At 41.8% G+C, this 12,015-nt stretch overlaps 2 protein-coding genes across 2 annotated transcripts in view; one reads left to right on the forward strand and one right to left on the reverse strand.

Moving 5' to 3' along the window:
- The window catches only part of FAM47E (family with sequence similarity 47 member E), a 133,471-nt gene extending 131,437 nt beyond the window's left edge, over window positions 1–2,034 (reverse strand). The window contains exon 1 of the mRNA XM_033960519.1: window positions 1,558–2,034. Within this exon, the coding sequence (XP_033816410.1) occupies window positions 1,558–1,616 (59 nt within the window). The 5' untranslated portion in view covers window positions 1,617–2,034. The remainder of the gene's footprint in view (window positions 1–1,557) is intronic.
- Window positions 2,035–2,120: 86 nt separating this feature from the next.
- The window catches only part of SCARB2 (scavenger receptor class B member 2), a 118,069-nt gene continuing 108,174 nt past the window's right edge, over window positions 2,121–12,015 (forward strand). The window contains exon 1 of the mRNA XM_033914397.1: window positions 2,121–2,362. Within this exon, the coding sequence (XP_033770288.1) occupies window positions 2,240–2,362 (123 nt within the window). The 5' untranslated portion in view covers window positions 2,121–2,239. The remainder of the gene's footprint in view (window positions 2,363–12,015) is intronic.

Here is a 12,015-nt window from a genome sequence, read left to right on the forward strand (position 1 = left end):
CCGTGGGGTACTGAAATTTGGCCCGCCAGACAATTTCAATTTTCCCTTAAAGCTGGCCCGCTGGTATAAGCACCACATCATCTGTAGGTTCACGCAGCCTGCAGAGGATCGCTGGGTCAGTAGCAGCAATCCTAGCAGGCCGCTGTAGCCTCAGCTGCACGTTCCCTCTGCCACAGTCCTGCCCCTCCTCTGACATACGGGACCGTGCCAGAGGGAACGTGCAGCTGAGGCTACGGCGGCTTGCTAGGATCGCTACTGCTGACCAGCGATCCTCTGCAGGTCATGTGAACCTGCAGAGTTAGGTTCCAAGCGGACATCCAGCTGAGGAAAGGTATTTTGTAGCTTTCCTAAAGGGAAGGAGAAAGATCAAGGAGGCCCACAAAGAGAGAATTGGTGTCTCAGATTCTATTTGTAACTTGATTCTAGTTGCTGTAATTCTGCTCTGGAAGTGAGAATTATATAGACATAGAAATATCTTCCACTGCCCTGCTGATCCCCAGTGCTGGGAAGCTCTCATATTCACACACTGCTGCATGTGGCAAGCAGAAGAAAAAATGAGCCCGGCGCTGCTCAATCCATCCCTCGGACTCCAGAAAAGAAAGGGAAGAAGAAAGAAGAAGACCCTGACAATAATTTTATTTTCTGTTTTGTGATTACAATATGTCAGATTTGAAATGTGTATCCCGCCAGAGCTGGTGTTAGACAGCGAGCATGAACTAGGACCTAAAAGAGAGGAAAAGTCTTTTTTATTTATTTTGTTTACATCACAGAGCCGGCGTGGGGTTGGAGAGGTTGTAATCCTATACTTCCACTAAAACTAAGGGGTCCTTTTATTAAGGTTTGCATTTAGCACGCGCTAAATCGGTTAGCGTACCTTAATAAAAGGACCCCTAAGTATCTTTTAAAAAATATTCGGCCCGTGACTTAGCCTTTTTTTTCAGATTTCGGCCCCTTACGTGATTGAGTTTGACACCCCTGCTTAGAAGGAGCTAAACAGCCCAGTGAAGTACTATAGAGGCAGAGTGAAAAATCCGGAGTGGATTCCTTCTGCAACCATGTAGCTAAAGGGAAATAACCCTACTGTCTAGATTAGAATGTCTCACCTATCTGCTGGAGAAGAGCTTACCAGGGTAAGTACTTAATCTCTTTTCTAATTTTGAACATTCTTTAGGTATCTTGTCTTTGCCTATGTGCACATTATCTGCAGAACCGTTTAACTAATCATACTTTCAGGACAGGTGTGAATCTATACAAAAGCTAGAACCTGAAATAATATGTCCCCAGAAACTTTATGGATCTATTTCAAGATACGGTATAATAAATTTTGCACGCTCTTAAAAACTCGGGCCTCGTCTTTTTAAAGTTCTGGGCAAAGTCACTTAACACTTCCTTTTCGCAGGTACAAAATAAGTAAGTACCTGTCTAAAATATGTAAACCGCTTTGGTTGCTGTAACCACGCAGAAAAATAAAAAAAAAGCGGTATATCAAGTCCCATCCCCTTTACTTTCTATCTTTAGCCTGTTGCAATCTTTGCGGCCTCAGTCGGTGTCACTTACCAGGGGAAGCGTTTACGTGGGGACCTATCGGGGTCTGCGAGCTGGGGGAGCTTCTCCATGGAGCTGCCTTACATCCTCCCGAGCGTCCTACCGTGCCGCCGCTGCTGTATACAGGCAGGCACTAGCTGCTGGTCGCTGTGGAAACAGTGTCCATGACAACGGGGCCCGGCCCCCTCCACTGGAGATAATGGGGCTGAGGGAAGCCTGGAAGAAGTGCAACTTGGGAAGAAACGAGGGGAAAGCCGGGGGGAGGGGGTCATGCGCCGGATTGCAGCCCTGATCTCATCTGCCCTCGTGCTCTGTGCTTGCGTAACTCTAGGGTCTCTTGCGGGCAAGAGTAGGCCTCACAACCTGCAAAAAAAACCAAACCATGCAGATGAAGACTCTTGCGTTTTGCCTATACGTGAATTCTTGCTAGCTGCACCAGCACCCATCATTATTCATTTATTTTAGTGTGGAAGGCTATTGGTGTGAGAGAGCGCAGCGCTCGCACTCGCCATCCGGCGATGACAGGCGCAGACACGCCCGGTGGAGGGGGGGAAAGGGGGGGGGGGGACGCGGCTCTGGGCCCGGAAGTGCGGGGCGGTTAGGTCTGTGCTCTTCCTTCAGGAGAGCGGCCCGTCTGGTTGCGTGCACGCTCTTTAAGCCGCTGCTCGGGTCGCGCTGATTCTCCGCTCCCACCATGGCGCGGGGGAAATGCTGCGTGTACGCCACCGGGGCTTTGTCCGTGCTCTTGCTCCTAGTCAGCATCATCCTGTTGGTGGCAAATATCTTCCAGAGCGCCGTAGAGAGGGAAATCCAGCAGGTGAGAGCTTGGGAAGGGGGGGGGGGGGGGGAGATAGATACACAGTGAGTGCAGGACAACTTCCCCTCCATCTCTTCACGAGGAGGGGGGGAGGAGAAGTGTTAACTTCTTGCGGCCGGCGGAACAATAGGCTGAAAACCAGAGGACAAATCCTACTGCTGCTCCTTGTGAGCTTCTTCTGATCTTGGTCGTCACTTAATCCTGGGATATTCTACTGTATCTGAATCTCGCCTTGATCTACTACTGACAAGGTGCGAGTTAGATCCAATTATGTAGGACCAACTTTTCTGGGGGATGTCGCTCAGCACTGATCACTTTCCTGAACACTTTTGCAAGATGTTTTAGTTAAAGGTTAGGGGTGCCGCCCAGCCCTGTGCATTCCCAGGCTGTCATGTCACAACACGATTTGATCATGAGGTGCGGTGCAGGTAACCAGTAGGAACTAGAGAGCGATAACATAATTCAGGGAAAATTTAAATGGAGGAGTAGCGAAAGGGACAGTGTATTGGGGTCGGGCTAAAGTTAGGAGCTGAAAGTGCTGTGCTTGGGCAAAGTTGCATATTTTTTTTTCTGGCGTTAACTCATGTATTATTTTTCGAGGTTTTTTTTTTTTTTTCTTTAAACCTTGTTGGAAAACATGTTGACTAGTGTAAAAGGCAAATAATGATGAAATTGTTACATAGGCTGTTTGACATATTTTCCTGTAATCAGACTTTCCCTTCAGACATGAAAATGGAAAAAAAAAACCCTTATTGCCCTTTCCTATACTTTTCCTTTTTCTAGCTTTATTATGCTTCTTTGTATTGTATTCACATTCGATGACTCATTAGGATAACCAAAATATGTCACTTTTCTGACCAAAATTTGCACATATCTCAGTACATATATTCATAAATCCTAGAGGACCAAAGTTGCTTACTCCTACCCTGGCTTTTTATTTTCCAGAGTGAGTCCTTTTAGCTGATTTTTTTTCTTTTAATAATTACTGACTATATATTTCAAAATACTTGTAATTACCGTATGGGTTGGCACAATATAGCCCAGTACTTGATATTTTCTTCTTTACCCCATACTTTTCCCTGGAATTTGTTCAGCTCATATGGAGAGAGTATCTTTTGAACCTGACTCATGCAGCGCAGCTAACGGGAGTGCTGCACACCTCTATGCCAATGCCATCCTTTGCCGGGGGGGGGGGGGGTCACTGCCCAGCACTACAGTCACTACAGACCCAGACTGCTTTAGCTGACACTATCACGCTGGAAAACACCGATTCCCTTTGCGGCACTGTTAACACAATGTTTTGGAGAGTTCTGAGCTGGGTGTTGACCCCTCCACTCACTGTCTGTTTAAGTCAGTTTCTGTTCTTCATTTTGTTGTGGACACCATAAAGAAACTGAAAGTTGGAGGCTCAGCCCTCCATTTCTCAATGTACAATTCTGAGCTATTCTAATGCTCAGACAGCCTTTTTCTGGCACATCTGGATCTCAGGGCTCTGGTTACTGATCAGTGGGAGACTCCAGAGGGTTCCTTTAGATTCTCTAAACCTGTGTTTAAGCTTTATCCTTTGGTGCCAGAATTTCAGCAGCTATTTGAGCAGCCGAAGGTGGATTTGGCAGTGGCATAGGTTACCAAGCACACAGCCCTCTCTAGTGAAGGAGGAGTGATGCTCAGAGATTCCCAAGATCGCAGGGTAGATATGGTCTTGAGGAAGCTATTTGAAGTGGCTTTTTCAGGTATTAAGGCTGCTGTGCTGCCTCGTTTGTAGCATGTGCATGAGATTGCACTGGGATCCTTCAACAGAAGTGGATGCCTACACCCAGCTAGTGCTCGAGGGGTAAATTATGTGGCAGATGCCTTATATGACCTCGTAAGGGTGCTGGGCTGGAGATTCAGCCTCTAAGGCGACTCTAAGTAGGCTCCCTTTCAAAGGACAAATGTTTTTTTGAAAGGGGCTGGATGAGCTTATGGTGAGTATAGCAGACTGCTACCCTAAGCCTTTCCCAGATAACAAGTCTCAACGTGCCCCTGGAGGCAGTCGTAGTACTTTTTTTTCCATCACGTAGGTTTAGTCAAGTTTCAAGTTTATTTCATTTCTTTGATTACTTCGCATAGTCCAAATCCAATGCGATTTACATAAGTTCAAAAATTGAATAAAATTTTAAAAACCGACAAACATAACATTCACTACTAATACATTAATACATTTAAGGAGGGAAGCAGTTGACAGCAATTGACATAGATACAATTCTAAAAAAAAATAAAAGCAAAGATAAAACCAGGGGAGGGTCAAGACACAGAAGGTTGGGGAACAGGTACCCACTTAATTCTATTAGATCGTCTTCCTGAAATTATAGGTTATAACATATCTATTGGAAAGCGTCCTTGAATAGCCAGCTCTTTAGAAGACTTTTAAACTTGCTCAGTGCTTTTTCTTCTCTTATATTAAATGGCAATGAATTCCAGATTTGTGGGGCTGTGGCCGAAAAAATCATATCTCTCCTAGAATATATAACTTTTAAGGAAGGCACTACTAGCAGAGCTTTATCTTCAGATCTTAAGGATTTTATGGGAGAGTATGGTATTAGATATCTTTCTAAAAATATGGGAGCTTTATTTATTAGTATTTTATGTGTGAGTAAAGCTATTTTATAAATGATTCTGTGGTTTAGGGGCGCCGAGAGAACTATAGACAATGCTATAGCATGGGTGCAGTGGTTAGAGCTACAGCCTTGGTACCCTGAGGTTGTTGATTCAAATCCTGCACTGCTCCATGTGACCTTGGGCAAGTCACTTACTCCCCATTGCCCCAGGTAGATTAGATAAGAGTGTGAGCCCGCTAGGATGGTTAGGGAATAATGCTTGAGTACCTGAATAATTTGTAATCCGCATAGAATTGTAGGATGTGCGGAATATAAATTATAAAACAAACAAAACCCCAGATGCCAGCAGGCTTCGGGTTCTCACATCAGCCCTGCCTCCAAGAAGTCCTATTGACGCTAGGTCCTTAACTGTGTTTCATATTGGGGGCCAGGTGTCAAGAGTTCCTCCAGGAATGGGAACTGATCTCCTTAGACCAGTGCCTCGCAAACTTTGTCAAGCCACGGTACACTAAGTGTAATAGCTGCGGCTCAAGGCATCCAGAAGTGTGTGGACGTCAACGCGATGGCTTCACGTGTATGAGTGATATTACTTTGCTGTCTGCGCATGCGTGAAGGCCCTGAGCCGCCAGTGGGGGGTGCCGGAAGGGAAGATATGCGAAGAGGTGTAAGGATCAAAACAACCCCTCCCAATAGGGAAAACAGCAAAGCTGCAAAAAGATAGATAAGCTTGGACAGTACAACATTTTGACTGCATGAACTCTTCCCAACCAGGACATCTGTTGATGCTCGCACTTATCCAAGATTTGCCACAGTTCCCACTCGATGGAAGCTGGATCCTTAAGTACTTAGAAACATTGAAACATGATAGCAGATAAAGGCCAAATGGCCCATCTAGTCTGCCCATCCATAGTACTCGTTATCTCTTCCTCTCTCAGAGATCCCATGTGCCTATCCCACTTCTTAGCTTTTGCCGCCCAGCAAAAGGAATAGCAGCCTTGGAGCCATTGTTTATCCTCCAGACTCATCGTTAAATTAAAAAATAACAGATTTATTCAGGTTAATCTGGAATTCTGATACCCTCTTAAAATCTGTCAGGGTGGTTAAAATCTCCAGTATGGAGTCATGTTGGTGCCCGCCCTATGGTGAGTAAGACATCATCTATAAAAAGTAATAGCTTAGTTTCTATGCCTCCAATTACAATTCCGGTAATGGCCATATTATTGTGAATACTTTCTGCTAATCTCTCCATTATTAAAGCCGCTCAGTGCTGAGCAGTAGTGCCAAAGCGCTCTTCTGCTCAGTACCACTCAGTGGCTGAAGCCGGAACTTGTGACAGCGACCGACCGGGTTAGCAGCGGGTAAGGAGCACGGAAAGCTTGCTCCTACCCACTACACCTCTGGACCACCAGGGATTCCAGTGGCAGAGGAGGTACAATGGACAGAGCAGGGAGGGGAGGACAAGGGTGGAAAGGGAAGGGGACTGTGCACAATGACAAAGAGGGAGCTGGGTGCAGAGCTTGACAGGAGGGAGGGAAGGGGGCTGGGTGCAGAGCCTGACAGGGGAGGGATTGGGCGCTAGGTCTTGGCAGGGCAGGGCACTTGAATATTAAGCCGCCCAATTTATATTCAAGTCAACCATTTTTACTCCTTTTGGGGGGGGAAATGGGGGTCTTGACTTATATTCTGATTGACTTATATTCAAGTATATGATATTTTCTATATCTGATCCTATAACGTATGAAACTATTAGCAGTATACTTAAATCATCTAACCCCTATATTGTTATTAATCCCACCTATTCCAAATTATTTGACCTTATGATAGCTTTGACGTGAATATCATTGCTCTTTATTGGAAAAATAATCATTATAAAAATAATCACAAATGGTGGAACACTTTATGTGCTTATAGAAAATATGAAAGAAGTTATAGCTTTAAAGCATAACCATTTACCATCCATTATCAAAAGTTGGAGTATCTTGGATATATACTGTTCTCATTTTTAACTTGTAACACACCTATGTCCTATATTTTCATATTGTGTTGAGATTGAGATTAACACCCTAATTATACTGGTCAACACTCATTTTGGTGCCTCAAATGTTAGACCTGTTTCTGGGTATATTTGACCTGCTGATTCCAAAAATGGCACCAGTTTTCTCCTATCACCACTCTTCATTCACTCTGCTCGCTCATTAAAAAATCAGGTGTTTGTTTTTTTTTAATAAATCTTTATTCATTTTCCATTCTAAAACAGTGCTTTGAAATTATACATATAATTATCTTCAAAATAGCACTATAATCAAACAAATAAATGTTACAATACATTTATTTTCCCCAACCCAATTCAGATATAAATTGTTTATTTATTTTAACCCTTTCGATACATATTAATCAACATTTAATATCATCCCAAGATTTGAACAAAATAATATCCCTCCCTCCTTCCTTGCATTATTAAACAAATTATCTGTGGTTCTTAGAACTATATAATAAATCCCCTATATCTAAAATATATTAACCATTTATAATCATACAGAAACTGTGATTCAGAACCCTCAAATTCCCACCCTCCCCTATCTCTGGATATGCAAAAATATGTCAAGAAAAAGAAACTATAATGATTCTACATCAATGGGCCCCATATTAATTTGAATTTTTTCATATTTCCCGTCAAATCTGCATTCATTTTCTCATATTTATAGATTAAACACAAATTTGCCCACCAGAATGTGAAATTAAGTTGATCCTAGTTCTTCCAATTTCGTGTGATCAATTGTATAGCTTTACTCGTCATAATCAAAAAAGACGTCTTTTAAATTTGTCTAGGGGATCTTTAACATATTATATAGTACCGCAAATCACTACTTCCTTCATAAGACAAAGGGATCTCAGTTTCTAAAATATTATTAATATGATCCCAAATTGATTTCCAAAAACTCAATATCATAGGGCAATCAGGTTATTTTAATGTAGTGTTTAAATTAATATCTGTTATATTCCACTTGTCCAAGTAAGAGATGCTGTCCAAGCTGCCAGAGCCAGTTATTCTGGGTATTAGCAGGTGTCATAATGATGTGACTCGATCGTGTACATAAGCATGGATTAATGAGAGAAAGCCAATATGGATTAGTTAAGGGAAATCTTGCTTTACGAATCTACTGCATTTCTTTGAAGGGGTAAATGAACACGTGGATAAAGGTGAGCCGGTTGATATTGTGTAATTGGATTTTAAAAAGGTGTTTGACAAAGTACCTTATGAAAGACTCCCTGAGGAAATTAGAAAGTCATGGGATAAGAGGTAATGTCCTATTATGGATTAAGAACTAGTTGAAAGATGGAAAGCATAGAGTAGGTTTAAATGGTCAATATTCTCAATGGAGAAGGATAAATAGTAGTGTTCCCCAGGAGTCTGTGCTGGAACCGCTGCTTTTTAACTTATTTATCAATAATCTAGAGATTTAAATAGCTAGTGGATAATTAAATATGCTGATGACACAAAGTTGTTAAATCGCAAGAGGATTGTGAGAAATTGCAAGAGGACCTTGGGAAATTGGGCATCAAAATGGCAGATGTTTACTGTAAGCCAGTGCAAAGTGATGCATGTGGGAAAGAGGAACCTGAACTATAGCTATGTGATGCTGGGTTCTGTGTTGGGAGTCACTGCCCAGGAAAAGGATCTAGGTGTCATTAGCTTAATGTGTGGCAGTGGCTAAGAAAGCAAATAGAATGTTAGGAATTATCAGGAAAGGAATGGAAAACAAGGATGAAAATGTTATAATGCCCTTGTATTGCTCTATGGTACAGCTGCATCTTGAATATTGTGTGCAATTCTGGTTACTGTATCTCAAAAAAGATATAGCAGAAATAGAAAAGGTACAGTGAAGGGTAGCGAAAATGCTAAAAGGGATAGGACGACTTCCCTATGAGGAAAGGCTAAAGCGGCTAGGGCTTTCAGCTTGGTGAAGAAACACCTCAGGGGTGATATGATAGAGGTCTATAAAATACTGCCTGCGTGGAGTGAAAAGAGTAGTTGTGAATTGCTTGTTTACTCTTTTCAAAAATACTAGGACTTGGGGGCTTGCAATGAAGCTACTAAGTAGTAGATTTAAAACAAATCAGAGAAAATATTTCTTCACAAAAAATGTGTAATTAAACTCTGGAATTCATTGCCAGAGAATGTGGTGAAATCAGTTAGCTTAGGGTTAAAAAGGGTTTAGATACATTCCTAAAAGAGAAGTCCATAGGCCATTATTTAGTTGGCTTGGGGAAAATCCACTGCTTATTCCTAGAATAAGCAGCATAAAATAATGCTTGGGATCTAGCTGGGTAATTGGGCCTTGTTTTGGCCACTGTTGGAAATGAGATACTAGGCTTGATGGACCTTCAGTCTGTCCCAGTATGGCAATTTTATATTCTTAAATAAGCATTGGATTTCTCACATCCATTTTAATAGTGACTTATGGACTTAACTTTTAAGAAATTATCCAAACCTTTTTTTTAACCCTGCTAAGCTAACTGCTTTCACCAGGTTCTCTGACAAAGAATTCTGGAGTTTAATTACACATTGAGTGAAGAAATATTTTCTCAGGTTTGTTTTAAATTTTCTACTTAGTAGCTTCATTACATGCCTCCCTAGTCTTAGTATTTTTGAAGACTGAACAAGTGATCACATCTACCTGTTCTGTTCTACTCAGTATTTTATAGCAGTGCTTGACAAACTTTAATTAAATCTAGGAGCCAGCCCAAAAGCTTAGGAGCCAACATCTGAGACCTCTGTCGCTTCTCCTTCCCCACTCCTCCAACATTGTCTGCAGTGAATTTTAATTTTTTCTTGTTGAGGGGAGTGGGAGTGAAGAATGGTAGAAGAGGGATGGGAATCCCTGCCAAATCAGCAGTAGCTCTTTCAGAAACTAATTTAGTAAAGCTGTTTTCTTATTCTATGTCTCTGTGCAAAGAAACTATTAAATTGGTTCCTCAAGGTGCTTTGCAATTCACTGGCAGAGAAAGCAGTCTCCCTTCCTAGAGCATACTGTGTGACAGCACTGCCTTGATAGGCGAAGTAAAGAGGCTGCCTCTTTATTCAACATATCATCATGGCCTGGGTCTCACTTAATCTCTCATGCCCCTCTCTATCCTTAACCCAATCTCTCTCTTTCTCTCTCATGCACCCATCCCAACCCTAACCCAGTTACTTTCTCATGCCCCCCCCACCAGCCACTCGTATGCCCCCTTCCAGCCTTCACCCATGCTCTCCCTCCAGCCTTCCTCCTATCAATGTCTCTCATGTGCCCCCCTCCCCCCAGCCTTCCTTTGGTTATTCTCATGCGTTCCTCTTCCATCCTGATCATCACCAGCTTTTGCTTCCCTGTTTGCAGTGCTGCCCTTGAAATGGTTTCCTGGCCCTGCACAGCAATCAGGCTCTTCACTTATGATAGAAATTATTTTACAGCACAGTGGTTAATGTTGTTTGGTTTTTGTTATGCATGTGTTTTGCTAGCTGTCTAGACTTGGAGAGAATGCATGATATAAAAAATTTTTAAATAAATAAAATTAGTTGAAATAAAAATTGACCAGGTTATCTACACGTGGCAGGTGTTTTATTTCAGAGTTGTTACGTTTTAGTCCAGAAACAGGATTACCGGTACTTCAGTATTGTGGGGAAGTGGTCGTTGAAGAGGTGGGGCTCAGACTAATCAGCTGTGATCGTCTGAGATCCCTCCAGATCTCCTTTGAGAACCAGTGCTCTTTAGTATTTCAGTGCAAGATCTACCTTTTTAAAAACATTTTGTAAAAGTACTGTTGCAAACATAAATGGTTGTAGAGACTACAGGTTTTGAGCTTCTCTCTCTCTATTCTTTCACAGCTCACTGAATTTTTATGCCAGGCAGAAATTACATCAACAAGGGATTCCATTCAAGTTTAGCTGTTTTGTATAAAACAATTGAATCACATTGTTGGACATTTTACAGCTGTAGCACTGCTCATGTGAGCAGCTCCCATAGTTGAGGGTGCTGTTCTTAATTCAGTGTTCGTCTAGAAGGGAAGCTTTGCATTAATTTGTATTTCATCTTGAAGACTGGTTCTGAGCTAGCCTTTCTTGTTTCACATTTATTTAGTTTAGCCAGTTTTCTGTTGGGCTGATAGTAGTAACGGTTTCATGAAACACACTATGAGAGGCCTTTCACCATAGGGATAGCTATATATACTTTTTGGTAATCTTTTTATATAAAGCAGAACTATTTTAATGGTCTAGTTGGGGGGGTCTGTCTCATAATGATCAGATGCTGAGTGGGTACCTTGTATATCAACTCTGGGTAACCCAAACTGACCATGTACCTAAGTTTAATTATCTTTCAGCTACTTTTTGACTTGATCAAGTCCTAGGATACTGAAGGGAAAGAAGAGAGAGAGAGAATGTGCATAAAGTTCAATGCAGCTTACAATTCAGAAAAAAAAAACCTGTACAACAGTGAATTACATAACCTTATTCAGGAAGATAGTTAACATATATAAAAATTTCTCAATAAGCTTGCATTAAACAACAAAGGCCCTAAGCCTCTTTCCCAGTTTGCAGCTTGAAGGGATAGCAACTGATGAAGATAACTTTTATAAAGACTACCTCTTATGGTAGGAAAACCAAACACAGTTGATTTATGCAAAGAGTGTCTTGAGTTAAACTAGACTCGGTCAACAAGATATACTGGTACTAGACCTTGTAATACCTTGTAGCAAAAACAGGCAAATGTGAAGACTACCCTGGCCTATATATGGGGACAGATTAATACCATACTGGAATCATCAAATCCATTGACTTATGAGGTACATTATTGCATATTAAGCCTCCCCATGGACCGCTATAAATGCCGGCTTTTTCTAATTATGACCGAGATAGTCATGCAGATGGTAACTCGTAATTGGAAAAATTATGATTGCCTTAATTTTCCTTTTTGGTGGGCGAATTTATGCTCCAGCTATCCAGCTATAAGTATGAAAAAATGAAAGCTGACATGTTGGGGCATAGTCATTTATTTAAATTGGTTTGGGGTCCGC

This window comes from Geotrypetes seraphini, chromosome 1, assembly GCF_902459505.1.
Source record: "Geotrypetes seraphini chromosome 1, aGeoSer1.1, whole genome shotgun sequence".
NCBI classification, from domain to species: Eukaryota; Metazoa; Chordata; class Amphibia; order Gymnophiona; family Dermophiidae; genus Geotrypetes; species Geotrypetes seraphini.